General features: G+C 42.2%; 1 protein-coding gene across 3 annotated transcripts in view; it reads left to right on the top strand.

The window, feature by feature from the left end:
* LOC142575201 (scoloptoxin SSD14-like) overlaps positions 1–23,255 on the top strand; it is a 108,109-nt gene that overhangs the window by 82,227 nt on the left and 2,627 nt on the right. For all 3 annotated transcript variants that reach the window (XM_075684334.1, XM_075684335.1, XM_075684333.1), the window contains exons 3-10: positions 1,286–1,408; positions 6,717–6,814; positions 8,824–9,016; positions 11,107–11,270; positions 15,528–15,817; positions 17,830–18,017; positions 18,973–19,213; positions 23,089–23,202. In XM_075684334.1, coding sequence (XP_075540449.1) covers positions 1,286–1,408; positions 6,717–6,814; positions 8,824–9,016; positions 11,107–11,270; positions 15,528–15,817; positions 17,830–18,017; positions 18,973–19,213; positions 23,089–23,202 — 1,411 coding nt within the window. The remainder of the gene's footprint in view (positions 1–1,285; positions 1,409–6,716; positions 6,815–8,823; positions 9,017–11,106; positions 11,271–15,527; positions 15,818–17,829; positions 18,018–18,972; positions 19,214–23,088; positions 23,203–23,255) is intronic.

Raw genomic sequence — 23,255 nt, forward strand, 5'->3', positions numbered from 1 at the left:
TTAAGCATCAACGTTAGGCCATTGGCTGGAAGTCTGTAGGCAGTAGTGAGCTCGTAACAAATATTCTTTTAAAACTGATCAAAAGACTGTTTAGCAAAGCACGCTGTAGTTCCGACTCATTTTCAACGCGATATCCCCGCCGAAGACGACACAAGTGAGACGTTTAAGGTGGTGATACCGCGCGCGTTGCGACGATCACTGCTACGCTACTTTCCCGACTCGTGAAGTAACGTCGCATGAGATGTGACATCTCGTGACCTGCCGACCGTTCGCCAAGCTCACCTACGCGAGGCCGTCCGAGGCGATCTCGGCTTGTGACCCCCACTTGGCCTGTGCATGTTACTCGAAAAAAAAAAAAGGAAAAAAAAAAAGTTTGGGCTCGTCGACAGTGGATTCTCAAGCTGTGTATTGAGGGCACGTTTTTTGAGGCACCTACAGCGTAAGGCTTTATTTTTCATTCTTTTTATGTCGGGGTGCAGCTGTTCCCACATCACGAAATTCGAAGGCCTGGTTACGCGCGCTCGGTTTCGGTCTCACGCCGAGAATGAGTGTGAACACACTTGTGTCCGCACGTCTTAGATTAGGTCTTGACTCGTTCTGAATAGCGATGTATTGTGAGCTTGCCATTAGCTACATAGGTTCAAATGGCATTCTTACCTTAATAGTGATCAATGAAAACCTAATTAGCATCTCTAGGTTGATAAATTATCCGGCAGAGAATGCTTTATTCCTTCGTTTAATTTGCCCGCCGTTGTTACAGATCTTGCAAAAAAGTTTGCGTCTTGAATCTCCTATTTTTACTAATTAGAACAGTTTTCGCTGAAACACACTGTTAACCGCTTTTCGACTGCCGACGGCTGGACGAAAACCAGTGTCATCGGCAAGAGATGTCATCGAGAGGTACGTTCCTTGCGGTCCTGTAGTTTTCCTAAACGCTTAGTATATTTTTTCATCCCATAGAAATTCCTGCGCCTTAGCCTGACCCTGCGTTGCGCTGCTGAAAACAAAAAAGTTAATGCGCATCCTTGATTGTAACGTCCACTCCATCTTCATGGGCTGCACTTACCCTGTTTTCAACATATTTCATTATTAGTTTTATGCTTGATTCGAGTAGTGTTCTAATGTATTCTAGCATACATCTCATTCATGCTGCTGGTGCATACGGGACTGAATTGCTTGGAAACCATAGTTTGTTTATGCAAGATTACCTGTTTATTTCATGCATAACTTCTTTTAGCATGCCAAATCATCGGTGGTTTTTAATTGCTGTCTTTCGTTTTTGCAGGGATATTTTATTAAAAGGGGGATCTGCCGTTGATGCAGCGGTTGCCCTATTGTTTTGCAATGGCGCTGTGAACCCTCAAAGCATGGGTCTTGGCGGAGGTGTGTTCATCACGGTGTATACAAAGTAAGTGTCCTGGTCCTTTTAGTCTTGTCGTGTGGCTTCTTTAGCATTCTCATGGCTGTCTTTGAGCTCTGTAGCCACAGCCTTATTTTGATTCATTCGTATTTTTATTCAGTGACAGTGTGTGCATATTAATGACTTTCTAAGCCACCAGCCACTGTGCTTCATTTGCTCACAGGGGTGGAACATTTGAAACTTTCGGATAACAAATCGAATATATTCCTATTCGATTCGGTGTCGAATCGAATAGTCAATATTCGTAAGTGCGAATATTTTTCGAGTATTTTTTCAATTTGATAAAATGTCAACTGTGCAATTAAACATAAAATTTGAGCAAAAATACACTAAATTTCATCCCCAAGGGCATAGCGTTGGCATAAAACATGAACTCATTTAGTGGAACAGGCTACCTAGCTCGGCAAGTCGGACTTGACCGGCTTCCAACGATCAATCGTACTTTAACAAGTCCTGTGTATGCCGACTGTTAACGTTATAAATGTGAACACAGTTTCATGTAAATTGTTGAAATGGCTGCTTACTTTAGAAAATTGTTAAAAAATATTTTCGAAAGTATCATTCGATTAGCTTCTTGCACTGTTCGGTTCGTATTCGATTTGTCTCAAATACTGTGAAGGTGTTTATTGACATGGTACGCCAGGAATAAGAGGTCGAACTCGGTGCAGCAGTCAGAACCCTGCGAGCAGTCGGCACCGCCCACGTGCGTAAAGCGCGCTGGACATGCGCCTGGCTGACCGGCGGTTCTACTTCGTTGCATTTGTCCCCCGGAGAAAAAAACGCCACGGAGGGATCCTCGAAGGGCTTGAGCCGATCCACGTGAACATTTTCGCGACCGCGGCGGCACTGATCAAAAGACGGCGACACAGACTCTACGAAATAGTTGACGAGGGAAGCTTGTGCAATTATACGGTAAGGGCCATGATATCCTGGGAGCAATTTAGAGGAAAGGCCGGGAACTAAAGGTCGGACCCACAGCCAAACCAAAGAATCGGAAGGTAAGCTTGGGGGGCCACCACGACGATTATGGCGTGTCTGATCTGCGGTGGGAAGACAACGGGTGAGTTGTTTACATTCTACAGCTTGCTGCGCAGCTCGAGATACGGGAGCTCATTCTGATGAATAAAGAACACATTAAGATGAATAAAGCAGGTAGGGTAGAATTGTATCGATGGTACGGGAAGGTTCGCGGCCGTACAGTAAGCAAAAGCCTAGTGATGGCTTGAGGGAACGTGACGAATGGAAGCACAGCGTCACAGTTCGAATGGTCGGACGCGGCGCACATGGCGAGCATGTCACCGAGAGTACGGTTGAAATGCTCCATCAACCCGCTCGTCTGCGGATGGTATGCGCTAGTGGTCCGGTGGTTGTTGTGACACTCCCTTAGAGGCGACGTCACGACTCCAGATAGAAAGGCGCGGCCTCAATCACTAAGAAGTTCCCGAGGGGCTCCGTGACGAAGAACAACATGCCACCGTATGAATAATGCAACGTCTTGAGCATTTAATATTGGGAGTACAGCGGTTTCTGCATAGCGTGTGAGATGATCCGCTGCAACGATAATCCAGCGGTTGCCAGCACTGGTACAAGGAAGCGGACCGTAATGGTCGATCCGATCAAAAGGACGGCCCGGACAAGGAAGTGGCTACAAAGATGCGGCAGTGGAATTAGGGACCGACTTTCGGTACTGACAGTCGAGGCAGCAGTGGACTTACTTGCGAACAAACTTGTACCTGCCAGGCCACTAATACCGGAGCCGAAGGAGGGTGCAGGTCTTTCACCGTACGTTGGAGATCAATGTGAAACGATGCGCATAAATGAGCCCAAAGATGATGCGGTATTACTAGGAGCCATCGCCGACTCTCAGGGAGATAGTTGCGATGGTAGAGGAGTTTGTCGCAAAAACAAATTGATGCGCCTGCCGCCGTAGTCATAGGTGCCGGAACAGTTGCAGAATCAGCGAGAAACTCCAAAAGGGAAGAAATCCAGGATTCTTTGCTCTGCTCAGAGCGCATGTCATCGATGGCAAGTTCTGATAGGGCAACGTTGAGTGGACAAAGACCGTGTACGTCCGATAAAATTGGCGAGCGGGAGAGAGCCTCGGGTGTGCTGTTCGCACAACCTGCTGCTCAGTGTACTGTATTGACTTCACCGCACTGAATTCAAGGAGCTTTGGCTGCTACATATTAACTCACAAATGGGCAACTATAGCAGTGATGTATTTAGCATGTCAGCATTGCTTGCATAGTAAATAGAGATGGCCGAATATAAAGTTTTCGAATATGAATAAAATAGGAATAGTAAGTGTTTAATATGGAACGGAGACCTATATCTTTACAGCAGGAAAATTATGCCCGTACTGACTAGTGCAAAATTGGGAGGACGCTTAAGCTTCGCCTTTAAGAGTGGAACGCGATAGCATTCAAAGATCCCTTACTGATTGTCACGCGTCCCGGAAACTGAAGCGTGCATAACAGTAATGTTTACCGGGAACCGCTCGCGGCGAATGCTATGCACGAAGGCGGGCTTTCTGGTAGAAACGCGGCCTCTTGTGTGGGCCGCGCTGCGGTAGGGTGCCTCGATGTCCTCCTCGCCCGCCGCTGAGCGGCGGGCGAGGAGGACATCGAGGCACCCTACGCTGCGGTAGAGTTACTGTATATGCAGTATACAGTATATATACAGTAACTCTACGCTGCGGCGGAGGCGAGCGCCATCTAGAAGTGTTTCAAAGAAACGGGCGCGCCGCTCCGTGGCTTCCGAGACATTCGCGCGCCCGTGCGCGCAATTAGCGGACGCCATGGCCGGTCTGATTGGTAGAAACGCTGGAAAAGCGGTTTGTTAGTTTTCGCATAATAGAATTATGTTTTCTCCTATATTCAAATTACAATCCGACGCTATCATGTGCGTAGGTTGTGTGTTCGTCGTATTTTAAGATTTTTCTACCTATTTTAGCCGTAGAAATTCAATTAATTTTCTTGCACCACATGGATGGTCTAGGTATGGGTCGTTCTAAAATCTTTCTGCCGAAACGATGTCCGACGTGGGACGTCAACGCCGGATTTTCTGCGACACTAATAATAAATACAAGACTTTTATAAGTGGAATAGTCAATTTGTTTAATTTTGAGAAAATTGTTCCTAAAATGTTAAGTGCAATGTTCACGAGATACCTTACAAAATGAGTGATCATCAAGCTTTCAGAGTGTTACAAGACATTGCATAGGGGGAGAGTTTTCATTTATCCGAGGGGGGGCCTCCAAACCTCACTCACCCACTCACCCACTCACTCACTCACATACACACTCACTCACTCACATACACACTCACTCACTCACATACACACTCACTCACTCACATACTCACTCACTCACATACACACTCACTCACTCACATACACACTCACTCACTCACATACACACTCACTCACTCACATACACACTCACTCACTCACATACACACTCACTCACTCACTCATTCACTCACATACACACTCACTCTCTCTCACACTCTCTCTCTCACTCTCACACTCTCTATCTCACTCTCTATCTCACTCTCTATCTCACTCTCTCTCACTCTCTCTCACACTCTCACACACACACTCTCTCTCACACTCTCTCACACTCTCACACACACACACTCTCTCACATTCTCTCACACAGTCTCTCACACGCTCTCTCACACGCTCTCACACACACAGGGTGTCCCAGCTAACTTGGACCAAGATTTTAAACATACACGAGAGCTCTAGAGAAATCGTACAGACTGCATAGTAGCTGTAGTTGTATGTACTTACGACCAGCATTTTTTTCATTACGAAGTATTACTTAATTACTTTTAATTAGTGACCTTTTTAATTATTGCTTGAAATAACCTCCGAATCAAGCCTTTGTTTAGTGCTCAGCTCTGCCTCGTTTGTTTTTCCGAGAAAAAACAAAAGCTATTGATATAGATAAGCTATAGATAACGCATCTCTTAAACACATTCTCTGGAAATGTGAGGTTAAAGGCAGAGAAAATGCAGTCTCCCCAGATGAAGCTGTGGTTCGGTGTACGGCTGCGCTGTGCAGCTCAAACCTCCAAGATCAGGTCTGGGCCATCCAGCAAGCCCGCGAAGTGGCGAGGAGATGGTATCTCCGGACCTCTTTGGGGGCGCACCAGGCCCAGGCCACGAATTTGCCAGATTTTCAATAAATTTTGTTGTCACCACTACCTTCGAGTTCAAATTATCGAGATTCGACTGTAATTCGAACTCCTATGACCAAATTTCTGTTCAATTTATCTGATTCTAAATAGGATCTGCAAAATGGAATTCTGTGTTATGGCACCAACTGATATGTACAAAATCAGTTCGAATGAGCCACTCCTTGCAGGGTTGCAGAACCACTCCTTGCAGGGTTAAGAAATGAAGTTACTCAATTTCTCTGCACACTTAACTCCCGATTACCTTCAAGGCTACATTTGGATGGGTGGTGCAAGCTCATAATAGTCTTCATCTACGTGCACAGCAGGGTCAAATGCTGATACACCTTGATTATTTATGCTTGATAAATGTTTCCTAACCATTCATGAGTTTTTGAGCGCTTTTTGAGTGGTTTGAGTTCCTTTGAAATATTTAAGACTTTAAAAAGGCATTTGAAACATATCTTATTGGCAACATAGCTCCTTGTTGAAGTAAAATATTCAGAATATTTAAGTGAACGAGACTTTTAGAAGTTGTATCAATTTTATTTGCTTCCTTTCAGTACTATATAGTGTAGGTCTTCAAGAAGATTGCATGTAATATGATTCTTTGTATGTCGTAATGAACAGACGATTACAAAAACCAAAATATGTGTGGTCATTGTTGCTAGCCTTTCAAGCTATTTTTTTTGCATAAATAATATGTGACAAAAAAAAATGCTACCATATGTAGTAGTTCTCATCAGTGACAAAAAAGAAGCATGTCCTGTCCTCAGTTTTGCAGGACTCCTTCTTGCTGAGACATGAAGATATAGCTGCTATGGTAAATGGTAATTGAAAACACTTTGTCTCATCTTTTTGTGTGGCTTGGCAGCCACATACCTTGATGCTGTCTTGTTTGAACGGGATTAACAAGTGTTGCATCATTTACATAATTTGAGCTGTTGTGCGTAACCTTGTGCGTAGCTTGAAAATTTGCGTGCTGCATCTCCTCTTGTCTGCTATATAGCTACGTGATTTGTTCACGGCAGACGCATCATGCAGCTAGTGCACTCTATTAATTTTATTTTCTGTTGAACTTCATGTGCATCACTGGTATGTTCTCTCTGGTTCCTGCAGTGCTACTGGAGTTGCAGAAGTCATCGATGGTAGAGAGGCAGCCCCAGCTGCTGCCACAGCACAAATGTTTATTGGAAACAGTTCGCTTCTTTCATCAGGCAAGCAAATATAGCTTTGTGTTTTGATAAATATGCAGCTGAACATAAGAAAAATGCTTCTTTGCTGCCCGTAAGCATCAACATGTTTCAGTTCAGCCAGCTTTGTGGGTTTCTGTAGTGCGCTTATCTGTTCTGTTTCTGCCAACATAGAATATTGTACTAGAGTGTGTGCGGGGGGGGGGGGGGGGGTGCAGCACACTTGTGGGATGTGTCTAGCAAAATAATGTACAAATGTGCTTGAACTGTGACAATTTTACGAGTAAATTGTAGTAGATGACAGCAACAGCAGTGCCTCAATGAGTTAGCAGATGACACCAATTAAGTGTTGCAGTACATATTGCTTTGCTTGTGCCTAGTGCAATTGCAAACGCCATGAAAATAGACAACCCAGGTTTTCATGCATTTTCCTACACTGCACTAGTGGTCCTGGAAATTATACACAGTGTGTGCTGTTCATGGGGAGGTCTTTTTGTGGAGGTGTTTAAGCTGGTGACAAGGGATTTCTTTTCTAATTAATATTACTTTTTTTAATCTGGACACTTGGGTTTGGGTGTCAGGCTGAAGCACACAGCAAAATTGGTTGCTCACGCAATGCCTTGTTTCATATTTCACAATCCTAGTGCTCACACTATTCTTCCTTGTCATTATATGAACCAACTCTCTTGTTGCTTTTGCCAACTAAAGGGCTTTCTGAAACAAATTTAGGAAATTTGGAGGGCGTTTGCGTCAATGGATATTTTTCAATAGAGCATAAGAGGGACTGAGGGGGCAAAAGCAATTATTTTTTGTTCAGTATTTTAGATGATTTATCTCTGGGTCCCTCAAAAGCATTAACACACACAATATTTGAGCGACATGTATTCATCTAACTACTGCAGAAGTACCGGAATTGGATGCACTGTTGCAGTACTGCATTCATTGGACTGCTTTCAGGATAACATGGACTGCCACCAATATTGTTTTTGGATTCCAGATGCACAATACGTTAGTTATTCTGCTTTTTATAATGGTGGCAAGAACAAATTGCCAATTTATTGACCTTTTGGTTATTGACTGAGCCCTAAATATCGTTATAAAATAATCTGGTGATGCAGTTATTGAGCATGCAAGACAATTGAAATGTTTTGATGAGACAAATAGCACATGTTGTAATTCAGCCATGTACGTATCTGTCCTTCAAATATTGTGCAAATATCTGCTTACACCACTGTTGCAAACTCACCCTTATCACAATGTACAGCGTACAGATCCAGAGAAATGTAGCTGGAATGTGTGAGCTGTGGTCAAACTCCATCACAGTGCCTTCTAGCAGCCTCTACAGGAAGCAAAACCATTAATCACGCATGTGCGCAGGCCAGCACTCAGTCAATACATACACACACACACCTCTCGATGTGTTACTTCACCATTGGATTGAAGCATCATTTGCAGTTTCTGCGACTCAGCACTCGCCAGTGCTGTGGCACTGATAGCATAGTTTCTGCAGTTTGCATGTATTGCACAGAATTCTGTGACACAAGCGAGTGGAGCTCTGCTGTCAGTGGTATCACGCTAATGAGCATTCAGCTGCAGAAGCTGCAGAAGGCTCTATGATCAGCATGAAAGGATAGAACTGTGTGAACTGGGTTTGAGTGCTGGCCACCATGCATGCGTGGTCCAATTTCTAGCTTCCCTTGAAGCTGCTAGAGAGCAGTGGCATGCAGTTTGCCCACAGCTTCCATGTTCCAATTATTTTTTTCTGCACTTGTACATAGAAATAGTGTGTGCAACATTTAAAATTGCACTAATCACTCTGGTGTGTGTCTTTGTCTTGCTTAGTCCTGGATAAGTTAATAGTTTTTGTCATCCTGTTTCACTGCTTGTTATTCCATTTAGTATATTAGAATCGTTCAACCATTTCATTCTGTTCTGGGAGGTTTGCTATGCTTTCACCCTTAATCATTGTGCCTCACCATGGGTAGTTGTGGTTAATGAAACTATGCCCAACTGTGGATTTTCTTGGTGTGCAGGTCCCTTGTCTGTTGCTGTCCCTGGCGAGCTGAAGGCGTACCATGTGGCACACAATAAATATGGAAAGCTTCCTTGGTCCCAGCTGGTTGAGCCAACAATTGAACTTTGTAGGAATGGTTTCCAAGTAGGCAAGCACCTGGCCAAAAAGCTTCAAGAGAAGCGGAATGGCATCATTGGAGAGCCTGTTATGAAGTAAGCTTAAGGTCGATTATTACCTGTTGAGAAGCAAGCACTAATCTGATTGATTCAGGCTTTTCTGATTATGATTAGCTTCAGAACACTCTCAGCATGTCTTCAGCTTAGCAAAGGAACTGCCATTGGAAAGCAAACTTCCTTTGCCATTTTTGTCGAGTGATGATCAAAAGATTAGAAAACAAACTTCTCCTTGAAAATGGTAGTAGAGCAGTATTTCCTATGGTTATTGATACAAGCCTTCAGGCTTTGGATATGAGTGCCAGCTCCTGGTAGTCGAACATTAATAATGAAAGTTTACTGTGTGCCACATTTTCTGCATATACGCATATACTTTGCTTGGTGTTCACCCATTCCTGTCCAATTATCAAGGTATGAAATTCCTTATGGTACCATAAGGGAGCCATCTTATGCTTATAATGTTAGTTTCTATAAAAATAGCTTTGTGTGTAGTTTCATGCCACAGAGCATAAGGAAGGCTATTTGTGAAAAAGTAACACATGCATTTCACTGTAAGCTTGGGGATGGACGTGCTGAAATTGCTGCTCTTCTCAGGATGCCTACTTTGCATTGAAGGCAAACTGATTACAAATATACATTTGTATTACCTGCACTAAAGTTATCAAATAAATTGGAAACTGGTAAAAATTGGTTTAATAACCTGTTGCAACTCAACTTCTAATGCCCACCACTGCCATCTCTATCCTATCTGTTATGGCCAGCAAGAATACATATGCAGCAAACCTTTAACCAATGGCACATTGTTCGTAATTATCTTGTTTGAGTTACTCAAACTATCACTTTAAGCTTGATTGGTTAGCTCATTAAACTTTATTATGCAATTTTTAACAATATATGTCTTTTAAGGCATAAGTTGTGCCGAAAGTTTGCAGAGTGTGTTTAGAAACAGCTAATGAATTGTTTGTATGGTGACTTTATGGGCTTTTCTTCCAGGCTCTGAAGAGAGCCCATGAAATATGAAAAATGTTTCTGCACAATTGCCTGTCTTTAGTGCAGCATTCTGTCATGTTTCCAAAGAGAAGTCCTCACGTGCATATTAAAAGAAAGATGGCTGCTTCAGTCTGCATTCAGTGCAGGCTTGTCACTGAGTACTTCGAATCACGGCAGATTTCCATTTTCAATCATAGGCAAATTCTCCACAGATGGGGTGGTATGCCTGTTATGTAACAATAGAATGCATTTTTGTAATTCTGAATGGCATGCGTGTACTTCGTTGGCCTCCATGGGACAACCATCTTGCATGCAATCTGTGCTTGGAAATCTGGATTTAAGAGCCAATTTCATTAGGCAAATCGCAGTTCTATCCACTTTGAAATGACACTTAGCACAGAAAGGACTTGGGGCAGCAGAGAAGCGCACTTGGACTGTGCTGTCCATGTGTGCGACGATCGAAAACGAACTGTCCTGACTTTGAGTTCTTTTATAGATTATATGTATGTCTTCATTTCAGCTCATGAGGGTTGCAATGTGGGCTTGTTGGTGATGCATCTTGAAGGGGTGTACGGTAGTGTGATTGAAAGACTGGACAAAACAAGACACAGGGACATGCACAGTGCTGTGTGTGTCCCCGTGTGTCTTCTTTTGTCCAGTCTTTTAATCGCGCTACCGTACACCCCTTCAAGATTCATTTCAGCACCCTGCCATAGCCATCTATATTCTTCCTGTAAAGATATCTCAAGATGAGAAAAGGCCATGAGTAAAGACCATTCACACAAGCACCTTAGTTTACTTTTAGTGTGTTCTAAGGTGTTTATTGCAGTGTGCTAAACTTAGGTTCATGTTCATGTGCATAATGGTACATATTACTCATAGTTTAGCATATAAACATTCCTTAGTGTTGTATATGTTCTTTTAGGCACTGTACAGATACCTCTGAACAGCCAAAGATCTCGCAAATGACATCACATATAAAGGAGCTTTAGTTAACATGTACTCAATAACAATAATGCTGGATAATAATAATACTTCTTCCAAATGGGATTCTGAAGACCATAATTTTTCTGCTGTAATGTACTGATAGTTTTGAAGCTCATTCTCAGAATAAACATTTTGTTTGTTTTTTTCTGAAGGGAGGCATTCTTCAACAATAATACAAACGACGTGTTCAAGGAAGGCGAGATTCTTAGGCGGCCATTGTTTGCCGACACTCTCCAGTTGATTGCTGAGAAAGGAGCTGAAGAGTTCTACACTGGGGAGCTTGGAAAAAAGTTTGTCCAAGATGTGCAGCAAATGGGTTAGTCATTGCTTTTGTTCAGTGGACACTTTTTCTGTTCTTGTAGGCAAAAATGCAGTTTTCCTATGTTTCCTGGCTTTCTTTAATCATTTAAAAATATTCGAGCACTTACTTTGGAGTGTTTCTTATTGGATACTGGTTCGCCAAGTGGTGGTGAAAGTAAGGTCTCTTCTTCAAATGATATCTTGCATGTTAAGCATATAACTGGACATTGGCATTTACCTAGTGCCACTGGATGTGAACAGACATTTTAAGTTGTTTCATGCACTGACACAAATTACATGATATCAGTTATTTGAATGGCAGTATACATATTTTCGTTGTTACTGCTTGTAAAACTACAAAGTTTATTCAAAATAATAAGTTAATAGGGAGTAATAGGGGTAAGAAGTAACCACTTGCCGTCATTCGTTGGGCCCCTCCTGGAAGGTGAAAATATCGGTTCCAGTTAATGCCAGGGAGTGCAAGATACACACCCAGTTATATGCGGTGGCATTTTTTATCTTTATTGTGGCACCTTGATAATTGCGCTTTTTTACATCTGCATAAAAAGGCAGCACTTTCTAGCGGCACACTTGAAAGAATTCATACAGGCGTATCGTGGTGTGAAGCAAATGAGAAGTTGGCAATGTTTCCTCTGCGTGCATTTTATGGATACAGCTCGCATTAGTTTAGCAAATGTGAGCATGATCTTTGTGCCGAGGAGAAATGCATAACACCTTTAGATGACCAGTGAACATCCTCAGATGAAACTACTCAAGAAAGCGATCCTGATGACACTAGATAAAATGGCATTTGGGATGATCATCCATAGCGTGATGCTGGTTGGAGATACTGTGCAAGAGCGTCAGGAATAAACAAAGTATTTCTAGATAACTTCCTTACTATGCGCTTGTTCACACAAAGGCTCTCTGTGCAGTGTTGAAACGCATTAAAGAGTATTATACGGAACGTCGTTCCTGGAACTAGTTTCTTTTGGGAGGAACGGAGGAAAGCCATTATTCCGTTAAGGGTCGGTGGAACTGCAACAGTAATTCGTTAGGTTTACGAAGGAACAGCAGAGGGAATGGAGTTCCTTCTGTATATGTTCCACAGCATTGAACAGACACACATGCACAGACGCAGCACTTCATGCAGGGTGGACACCAACATCGAGATGCAGCTTTTGCTGAGTTCAAACAAGGGACTTTACTAAGTTGTGAATATGTATCCTGGATATTTTTTCCCCACTCATACAGCAATATTGAATCAGCAATCATTAAACGTCCATGTATTGTTCCTTTCGATGTGGTTTTTTGTGCAAGAAGTTTAATTGTATTAGTGCATGTGAGTACCTTTCTAGTTGCACATTTGGAGCACAGTATCCTGACTGCACATTTGAAGACCGAAGTGGAAAGTGCCATATATGCTGTGCTTGTAATAGATGAGCACCAAAGTTGCAGTTGGACAAGTCTAGAGTATGTCTGGTGCTCCCCAAGAAAAATAGTCTAGGAGTGTTTCTTTGGATTCATCTCCAGATAAACTCCTTCTTCACATTCAAATTTGCATAATATACATAGTTCGATGTGAGTTTTAAATTGCTCACCTTATTTCTCCTCAGGATTATCTGACCCTATCTTCTAATTTAAAAAATTGATTGTAACATTAATGTAATGACATGCTCCAATGTTCAAAGTGTAACTGGAACGTGTTCCTTTTGTATTAAAGGAACTGTAAGGAAGAAGTGCGCCGTGCCGAGCTCCGCAGCCGGATTGCCAGCGCTACGGAAGTGGGGCTCGGGCTAGACGCTGTTCCTGGTGTGACTGGCTAAGCCTACGCTGTTGCGTCTTCTTGTTCTTCTTGTCCGCGTCCTTCGTGTCGTCCACAGCTGTGTCGGACTTCTCTGCCATACACAGCAGCTGTGTATGGCAGAGGCCCGTAGAGGTCTATCCCAACCCGGTCAAAGGGTCGCGAAGGGCACGGCAAAGGTTGCATTGGTCCAGAAGGGCGGCAAGGATCAGGCTTCCGGCGTTGACATTCTGTGCAGAACTTATAATGGGTACTTGTTTCAACATTGGGAAGGGATGAGGAACGAGCTCTCGTTCCTGTATTAGAGGAGCGTGTACAACACTGGCATTAAATGGCTCCCAACTGGAATGACTGTGAAGGGTTAATGAATGTCTTGACAATCTGCCTTCAGCTGATGTTGTCCTGTTAACCGTGTCATGTTTGCTATCATCAGGCGGTGGCTCTGTGGCATTCTGCTGCTCAGCACTTGGCTGCAAGCTCAGTTCCAGGCTTCGATGGGGGCAGAATGCAGAAACGCGTAGGTACTTAGATTTAGGAATAATGTAGCATAAGCGAGACAAGAATACGGAAAAGAACATTAACATACAATAGCACCATGCCTGCTGTGGGTTTATGTTCTGTGTCCACGTCTTGCTTATTGCACTACATGGGTCTTCCAAGATGACGCACCAACAAGCTCGCATTGTGACCTTAGATTTAAGTGCACATTAAAAAAATCCTGTTGGGCTAAAATTACTCCTGAACCACTCCATGGCATTCCTCATAGCCTGCCGTGCAAGTTTGTGACACTAAACCCCATGATTTGTGTAGTATCCTGTGTTAACTTCTGGTTTCGGTTTTGGGTCTTTACATCAGGGCGCCACTCAGCGCCAAATGCTGTAAGTTGCCTTCCTGCTTCCCCTCGGAGAAATAAGGTTCATTCTTTGTCTGGTCCCCAACTGGAGCAGTCCGGCTCTTTTCTTGCGGCGCTGCGCGCCTCGGCCGTTTAGGCCTCATGCCGTAACCCTTTCGTCCGGCCGCCTACTACAACAATTTGAATTTTTATTTTCCTGTTAACTAAGGTTGGGAATGGCTAGTTTCAAATAACTAATGAACTTAACACATGAAACCTAAGGGCTGTTCGAAACATTTATATCCCTTTAAGGTGCTGTGTACACAATTGTGTACAATATTAGTGCATCAACAGCAAAAGCATTGATGAAAGCAATGATATTTAGAATGTGTCGCATACGGCTTGAAGCACTTCTCATTGCAATTATGCTGGAAGTTTGAATAACCTGCAAAATATGTTTTAGTAAAGCGAGTGGAAAGGTAGATGGCCGGGTGTTCTTGCTCAATGTGAGTATGTCGTTGCATCTATCGGGTTCACTTCTTCCATTGTTTTTCACAATGTTTGTTGTACAAGGTATAATTTTCAAGAAATAGTTATTTTCACATCTGATGTTGCTGCAACAAGTTTTTGGCAGGTCATGTAATGCGCAGACTAGATAACCGTTGGACCATTAGGGTGACAGAATGAGTACCAAGGGAAGGGAAGCGCAGTAGAGGACAGCAGAAGAATAGATGGGACGACGAAATTAGGAAATTTGCTGGTGCTATCTGGAATCGGTTGGCGCAGGATAGGGGTAATTGGAGATCGCAGGGAGAGGCCTTCATCATGCAGTGGACATGAATATGATGATGATGATGATGTGTATCTGTATGCATTTTATGATCGTTAAGATGCGGGAAATACAGTGAAAGTAAGATTTTAGTCAACAGAAATAATTGGTGCCTGAACGAGATATGCAGAAAACCAAAGGAACGTTCAGTAGGCTGTTGAGATAATAAGTTTTCAATTGGCATTGAGCTTTTTCCAGCAGTGAAGGAGCGTAATTACCTAGGCCAAATAGTCACAAGGGGCATGGGTCATTTGTAGATCTACAAAATAAGAATGTATCAAATTGCATTTATTTTTCAGACACTCCAAAGTCATAAACAGCAACTTACTGGTATCTTTGAAACAATGAATATATCAACCCTACTATGCCAGTATAATGCTACAGGGGTAAAATTTGAAGGCTAACAAAGATAAAGCTAGAATCTATGCAACAAGTGGTGGAAACTGCAGGTAAAACCTGAGGAAATAGAAAAACAGCAGCATGCTTTGGGTATCGGTCTGCAGATTATACATTTATAAAGTTGAGATAGGAAGGCGATAAGGAAGTGGAGTTAAGCAGGTCATGTAATTTGCAGTTGATAACCATTTGTCTAAGAATAGAACTTCTCAAGGAAGGAAAATGCAGATTTGGGTGGTAAAAGATTAAATGTGTAGTGACGAAATTTGCAGGCTCAGTTTACTTCAGTTGATGCAGAACAGGCATAATTTGATATCGCTGGAGGAGCCCTCTGTCCCGAAGTAAACTTAAACAGGCTGATGAGTACATTTAGCTTTGCCAAACCCTAGTGTTCTATTTTGGAATCTTGCAGGTGGCCTCATGACAGAAGATGACTTGAAATCTTACCAGGCACTTTTGAAACCAGCCACGAAGTACACCCTCCTTGGGGAACATGTCATGTACAGTGTACCCCCACCTGGCAGCGGACCAGTTCTTTCTCTTGCTCTGGGAATCCTATCTGGCTATGGCTACAGTGGAAGCAATGCCACAAGCAGTGCGGACGATGCTGCTCTCATGTACCATCGTATTGTAGAGGCCCTAAAATTTGCTTATGCCAAGAGAACATATCTTGGAGATGAAGCTTTCGTCAACACAACAGATGTAAGTTGAGCACATTGAACACTCCTTATAGTTTCCCTATTCTTGGCCAAGGCTTTCTACGTAGTGCTGGTAAGTTGAGATGGAACTACAAGTCTTAATTTAGCTTTTCTTTGTATACGATGTGCTTGTGGTAACACCTAGCCTCATTCCAACATCTTATGTTTTTCTTATAGCTTAAGTATAAGAAATACAGGTGAATATGCAGCCGTTTTCTTCCTAATTATTTTTATCACTTATATAATAACCTGCTTGATTCTTTTACTTCTAATATAAGGCTCTTTGCAGACAACTGTGTTCTGTACCACATAACTTCTAATGAGTCTGACTTCGTTCTTTTATCTGACCTTCATAAAATTTCCTTCTGGTGTGACACATGGCTTATGAAACTAAACATTAACAAATGTAAAGCAATGAGGGTGTCTCAAAAAATTGACTAGTCCATTTTTCAAGACTATGATCTTAATGTTTGCTCTCTTCAGTTCGTTGACAGCTATAAATATCTAGGCATCCATGTCACTAAATACCTATCTTGGCAGAAACATATCCACCACGTTTTTATCAAAGCTAACAGTAGTTCTTTTTTGCCGAAATTTCTGTCTCGCTCCCGTTCCATTGAAACTATTACTATATAAAACACTTGTGCGTTCTAAACTCGACTACGCTTTACCCATATGGGACCCGTATGCTAGCTCACTAACAGTCCCTAGAATCAGTTCAAAACCACTCAGCTAGGTTTATCCTCTATAACTACCATCGCTTAGCCAGCGTTTCTAGCATAAAGCAACAGCTTGACCTGCCTCTCCTTTCTACTAGACATTGAAATTTCCTGCTTATGTCTGTTTCATAACATATACTACACTAATAATGACCTAAAATTTTTTTTTTCTACAAGCCATTGGTCATCCCGCTTTGATCATCGAATGAAGGTTGGGGGGCCTCAGTGTAAAAGCGGTGCATACCATGAAGCCTTCATTCCAAAAATAAGTGAAGACTGGAATCGCCTTCCAGCCTCCATCATCGCTATCACAGATCATGTGTTCAAGTCTGCTATCTGTGATCGTTTGCTGCTTCATTAGCCATTTTTTTTCTTACTATTGCCACTCCTCTCTGTAATGCTGTACAGCCTTCAGAGTAAATAATAAAATGAAATTAAAAGTTGAGCTTCATTATATACCTAGGCCAAATTTACCCATGTTACATGTTCAGTATGAGCTCACTACTGAGCAGCAGTGTAGCTAATATTTTAATGAAATCAGCATATCAGTAACAGTAACTTTCCACAAGCTACTACTTATGTTATCTACACTAAAATTTCACTCCAATTCTTAATCATCTCGGCTATTTCATTTATCATACCTAAGTAGTCTTCTTGCTTGGTATGAATCTTTACACCAAAATAAAGGAAATCTATGAGGCTATGAAAAACTATATTTCAATTTATTTTATATTTAAATAACTCTCCCTTACAGCTTGTAATGGAAAACAGGGTAACATGACATTTGAAAAATTGATGCCCAATTGTTCAATTCACTAGAACTTAGCTTTAAAGTCTTGCATTGCACTTATTTGCTTTGTTTGCATGGCATGCTCAATGTAAAAACATGCTCTCATAACACATGTGGCTGTTTTTTGTCCTGTGCATGATAGTTGAACAAAATTATAGCTGAAGCTTGCCACATTCAACTTCACTGATCATTTAGTACGTTTTTGTGTTGCACAATGCTGCTATTTTTGTCATGTATTTTCTTATGTGTTCATTCTGCTAACTTGCATCATGTGCATAATAAAATGCCTGAAGTAGCCATGATCATTTTTCGTGAGAAAATTGCTACTTTGTTTTATATTGGGACAGTATCCGTAATGATTTTCTGAAACCAGAGACTTTAATTGTGCTAACTTTCAGTGAATACCCAAGTGATTATACATAATTAATCTGCTAGACATAGGTGCAGAAATTTGTGAACTCATTAAATACTCTTGCTACCATTGTGGTCTTCCTCTTCTTTTTTTAGATTGTGGCACTGATGTTGTCACGAGACTATGCCAACTCTCTAAGGTCCAAAATTTCTGACTTTGAGACCCATGAGCCCAGCTTTTACGAGCCAGCGTCCCACGTTGAGGAGGACAAAGGAACAGCACATGTCAACGTGCTGGCACCAAACGGCGATGCTGTCTCAGCCACCAGCACAGTAAACAGATAGTGAGTGCACTGTTCCAGCCTCATCTCTTTTTCGTGCGGAATATGTGCAAGTGATCCTCGTTTCCGTCTGTTAACCACACAGCCATAACACCATTCCACATCAAGGAAAATTGAACCTTATCTCGTTTATTTCATTCCATAGAGTACAACTATATAGAAAACTTAAGAAATGTGTGAGCGAAAAAATTATCAGAGTAATTACTGATTGGTTGAAATCTTGACAACTGAAATCTACGTGCTTTGTGTTTTGCTTTCCACACTTAAATCGAAATCTGGAGGTATCAACCTTGCGTAGTAAAAATATGCTGGGTGTTCTGGGGTTAATCTGCAGAGAAATCGGGCTTTTGTTGTTTATCTAAATTGGGCTAATAGTTCTAAAAAAATACTTCTGTGAAGGAAGGCATCCAATTGCTTCACAGTAATTCCAAGAATCAATATATTTGCTATTGTTGATTGTGTTTAAATACACTAGTTTGTGTATGTGTACCAAATTTATGAATGTGTCACTTTATCTCCAGCATGATTACAAACAAAACTATTTTATTATTCTTAAAAACAGCTCACTAATTCTTTTCATGATTTCAATATTTGCTGAAAACTGACTAGAATCAGTGAATTCCCAGCTGTTAGCAAATCATCCTTGCATAATTCTTGTCCAAACTGAATTTGAATGCGAATAGGATAATTTCTTGCAACTTAGCAAGTTATTCCCTTGCGAAATTCGCTTGAGCTCACTTGTGTTAGCCAAGTTTTACTAGCACAGGACATACAGTATAAAGCTTGGTAAGATTTTGATGCTTGATTCAATTGAATGTTGCTGCAGTTAGCTAAAACTATAACTAAGCTGGCTGTTATCTCTTTATGCATCCTGTTGCAGTTTCTGGGCTTACTCAGCTGTATTATGTTGTCATGTATTACCCTCTGCGGCCAATCTAACAATATACATTTCTTGTAGCTTTGGAGCAATGCTGATTTCTCCATCGACGGGCATAGTTATGAACAGTGGCATGGATGACTTTTCTGTGGAGAACGCTACAAACAGTTTTGGCCTGGCGTGGTCAGCAGCCAACCTCATTGCTCCTGGCAAGCGGCCACTGTCTTCAATGTGCCCCACTGTTGTAACAGACTCCTCTGGGGCTGTTCACACTGTCATTGGTGGGGCTGGTGGCTCTCGTATTACCAGTGGCACAGCTCAGGTGAGTTGGCCTTTGGCATTACTCACTCCAAATTGATTCTGTTCACATTCTGCTGCTTAGCTTAAGGTTGTGGCTTCTATTTGTGGGCTCTATCATTTCATTGCATGCTGCATTGGCTGTAATCAGAAACAGCAAGAAGGCAAAAATGCTCATGTTTTCCTAAATGTAGGGATCCATAAAAAAATAAATGCACTGGACAAAGTTAGCATCTCTCTGATATGGCATCTTTTGCAAATTCATTTGTTTGTTTGGGACACAGGTCATGCAGGGGTGAGATATGCTACTTTCTTCTTTGACTGCCAGATCTGTGGGAGCATAGCAGCCGCACAATAAACTATGCTACAGTTCCAGACTACACTTTTGACACTGTTCAGTAAAATTCGGCAGGATCTGCTGTGCAGTGGCGCTGCATTATTTGAAATGCCAAATATTAAGCTCTGTAGCACTCCAGTGTCTTGTAAGGACTGTGATTTTTTTGATGGGGAGGGACATTTGCACATTGTATAGATATTATTGTTGCACTAAGTCATTTGCCCTGCTTAAATAATAGCAAGTGATGCTGCTGGCCTTATAAGTAGCGTGCTGCGGTGGACACCCACCAAGTCTCGTTCATTTGTGCAGAATCTGAGACACTCACCTGTGCTTGTTTCTCCTTAAATTGATCAGAGCTGAACAGCTGTCGAGAGATAGTTTCTTGTCTCCTTCTTTCACTCATTGTTCTTATTGCATTGTATCTGCTTTGAATATGAACATCCCTCAATGTTTCGTGCAACTTGCTGTTCTGTGGCATCCCACATGCTAGTGTGCACAACCTTCATGTTGCTCAGGTTTAATTTTGAATGACTTGTTTGTGCATTTCTTTTCCTTTAATGACAGAAGCACCCACGGTAGGGCATAGTGACTATGTGGCCTTCTGCTGCGGCGCATGAGGGTGCAGTTTTGATTCTTGGCTGCAGTGGCCATGCATATACCAATGGGGGCATAATGTTACAATTGTGTTGGGCTGTGAAGCACGAGATCGCAGGGTTGAATCCCAGCGACGGTGGCCGCATTTCGATGGGGGTGAAATGCGAAAACACCCATGTGCTTAGATTTAGGTGCACATTAAAAAACCACAGGTGGTCTAAGTTATTCCAGAGCCCCTACTAAGGCACGTCTAATAATCAGATCGTGGCTTTGGTAGGTAAAACTTCATAATTTAATTTTGTTTAATGCTACATTCATGCACTGTGCTTTAAATAGATGTTGAAGAACACAAGTGGTGGTTCAAATTGACTTGGAACCCTCTACTGCTGGCCTGTCATAGTCCACATATTGCTTGGGGTCATTAAATCTCAATCCAGTGGTGAGAAGCACAAGAGTATTGGCAGCTTTCAGAATTTCCTTTTACAGTGGAGCTGTTAGAACTTTGCTGGGTTTCTCTTGACGGCCATAGCTTCGCCGAGCTGGGGGAGAGAGAGCTGAGAGAGTGAAAGCAGAGTACAAAAATAGCATCGCGCAGCATAGCGACGTAGCAAGGGTAGGTGTCGCCTAGCGGGGAAGAAGGAGCGGCGTCACGGGGATACAGGTGGTGTGACATCATTGCCCTCTGATAAAAACCTGCGCGCTCGCTTCGGCGGTCCTCTTTCTCAGTGGAAAAAGAAAATTATGCATGGCTCTACTATTGCAAACACCAGAGACCAGTGGAGCTAGGGAAAGCCCAGCAAAAGTTCTAAGTGTGCGGTTTGGCACTACTTTACTGGCCTTCCCCCAGCTTGGCTGGTCTCTGGTGTTTGCGATAGCAGAGCCACACATAATTTTTTTGCCGTGCACCTTTGAACATTATTATAACGAACTGAAACCTGCAAAATAAAATGTTACACACTAGTCTACATTATGGAATGCTTTTTTGATGATGGTCTGAACAAATTAAACAACCAGCACACATCAGCGCAAGAAATTATGTTTAAACAACCCCTTAGCAAAGCAAAAGCAAATTTCCTTTATTCAGTTTCTGATTATGGCACAAGTGAAATCATTGCATGATGTTGTAAATTGTGGTTCTTTTGTTACTTTGGGTAACTTCTGAAGGTTTCTAACTAGAACTTTTTGTTTCTCTAATGCAATGTTATTGTCAGCCAGTCGTCATCATGACCTGTGCTGTCACAGAAAAGTGGTTCAAGAATTAAAGGCTATGTTACCTTTCCAACCTTACGTAACTTCTGTGGCCTGATAACATTTACAATGAACGAGTGACCCACTTCTCCTAGAAATGGCCCTGCTTAACTATTTTTTCTTAGTGCGGGCCTTTTAAAACCTGATGTCGAGTATTTTGTTTGCTGCATTCATTTAGCACATTCCTACTAATAGTTAACCTGCATAGCATCATTTGTGGTTCATGCTGCTGAAATTTGGCTTGAACTACCACAGTAGTTAGCTGTAGAATGCAAGCTCTACAATTAACTACTTCGATGTAAACTGGTGTAAGTGCTCCAAGTGCAAACGGTACACATTAAAATTAGCCAATAATAGTTTAGATTATTGTTCTAGAAATGACACTGAATTTCTTGATGTCACATTGAAACATAGTCGTAAGATGAAATAGTATGTACGGTCACCACAAAACAGTAAAGGCTATGGTGACGGGATAGATTGAGCCCATTTCCAGGCAGCAGTGGTGTACTCATTGGCATTTGCCAGCAGCAATATTGTAAAAGGTGAGGAGGAATGTCATGCTCGCACAGCAAAGTTACACAATACACAGCTTTCACAGCACCTTACTTGTAGAGTGCCCTACTCAATTGATCTGTCAAGGCAATATCAGTGCTAAAATAAATTAGTGAGCAGTGACTAGTGTAACCAGATATGTTTTCATGGACTGCAATTTACACATTCATTTTGTTTTCCTTCAAGTGTCTTAAATGGAGAGCTAATTTCTTTCTTTGCTGGCTTGAAGATTGTTGTGAATCACCTCAGATAGCTTCTTATGTAGAGTCATCTACAGCTTTCCTGAGCAGTGTAAGAAGACAACGCCCACGTTTGTCTATACATACGTTTAAGTGCTTATAAGTGCTCAAGTGGGGACAAAATGCTTTGGGCATATGACGCTGGCACTACTGAAATGCGACACAGAATTTCGCTTGTGTGCGTGTGCGTGTGCGTGCGTGCGTGCGTGCGTGTTGTGTGTGTGTGTGCGTGCGCGTGTGCGCGTGTGTGCGCATGTGTGTGTGTGTGTGTGTGTGTGTGTGTGTGTGTGTGTGTGTGTGTGTGTGTGTGTGTGTGTGTGTGTGTGTGTGTGTGTGTGTGTGTGTGTGTGTGTGCGCGCGCGCGTGCGTGTGCGCGTGTGTGTGCGCGCGCGCGTGTGTGTGTGTGTGTGTGTGTGTGTGTGTGCGTGTGTGTGTGCGTGTGTGTGTGTGTGTGCGTGTGTGTGTGCGTGTGTGTGTGTATTGCAGCATTGTGAAACTAGAATGTGGTCTTTAGTTAGTGCCATATGCTTCTTATTTCTAATCTATACATGTCTAACAAACATATTGTTTTTGCTTTCTAGCAGCCCAAATTGTTATGGTGAGCTGGTGTGCATTTGACATTCGGCATTTTCCTTTATGTTGTATTATGCTCTGGATATAATTCCTACAATACTGAGTTTTCACACACACATATTTGTTAAAATCTGTTATGGCATGCTGGCTAGGTATATTTCTTCCCTCAACTTACCTTTCTCCATAGATCATTGCGAAGTGCATATGCTATTAAGATATGGTCTTCACATGTTTCCCTAGCTTTATTGCCATTAGCACCCATTACATGCATGCAGACAGATTCAAAGCATAACTCGTTGCTTGTTACGAGTGGTGTTCCTCTAGTACTGCAATAAAATGCTTGATTTTATTTTACAGATTTTGTTCAAAACACTTTATCTTGATGAAACAATCAAACAAGCCATTGACGACCTTCGTATTCATCACCAGCTTTACCCCAACCACATTTTCTATGAGAAGTCCTTCCCGCCGGTACGTATACCTGTCATTCATACTCTCACAGAGCTAGCCTTGGTATTATGAAT

This window comes from Dermacentor variabilis, chromosome 3 (assembly GCF_050947875.1).
Source record: "Dermacentor variabilis isolate Ectoservices chromosome 3, ASM5094787v1, whole genome shotgun sequence".
Lineage (NCBI taxonomy): Eukaryota > Metazoa > Arthropoda > Arachnida > Ixodida > Ixodidae > Dermacentor > Dermacentor variabilis.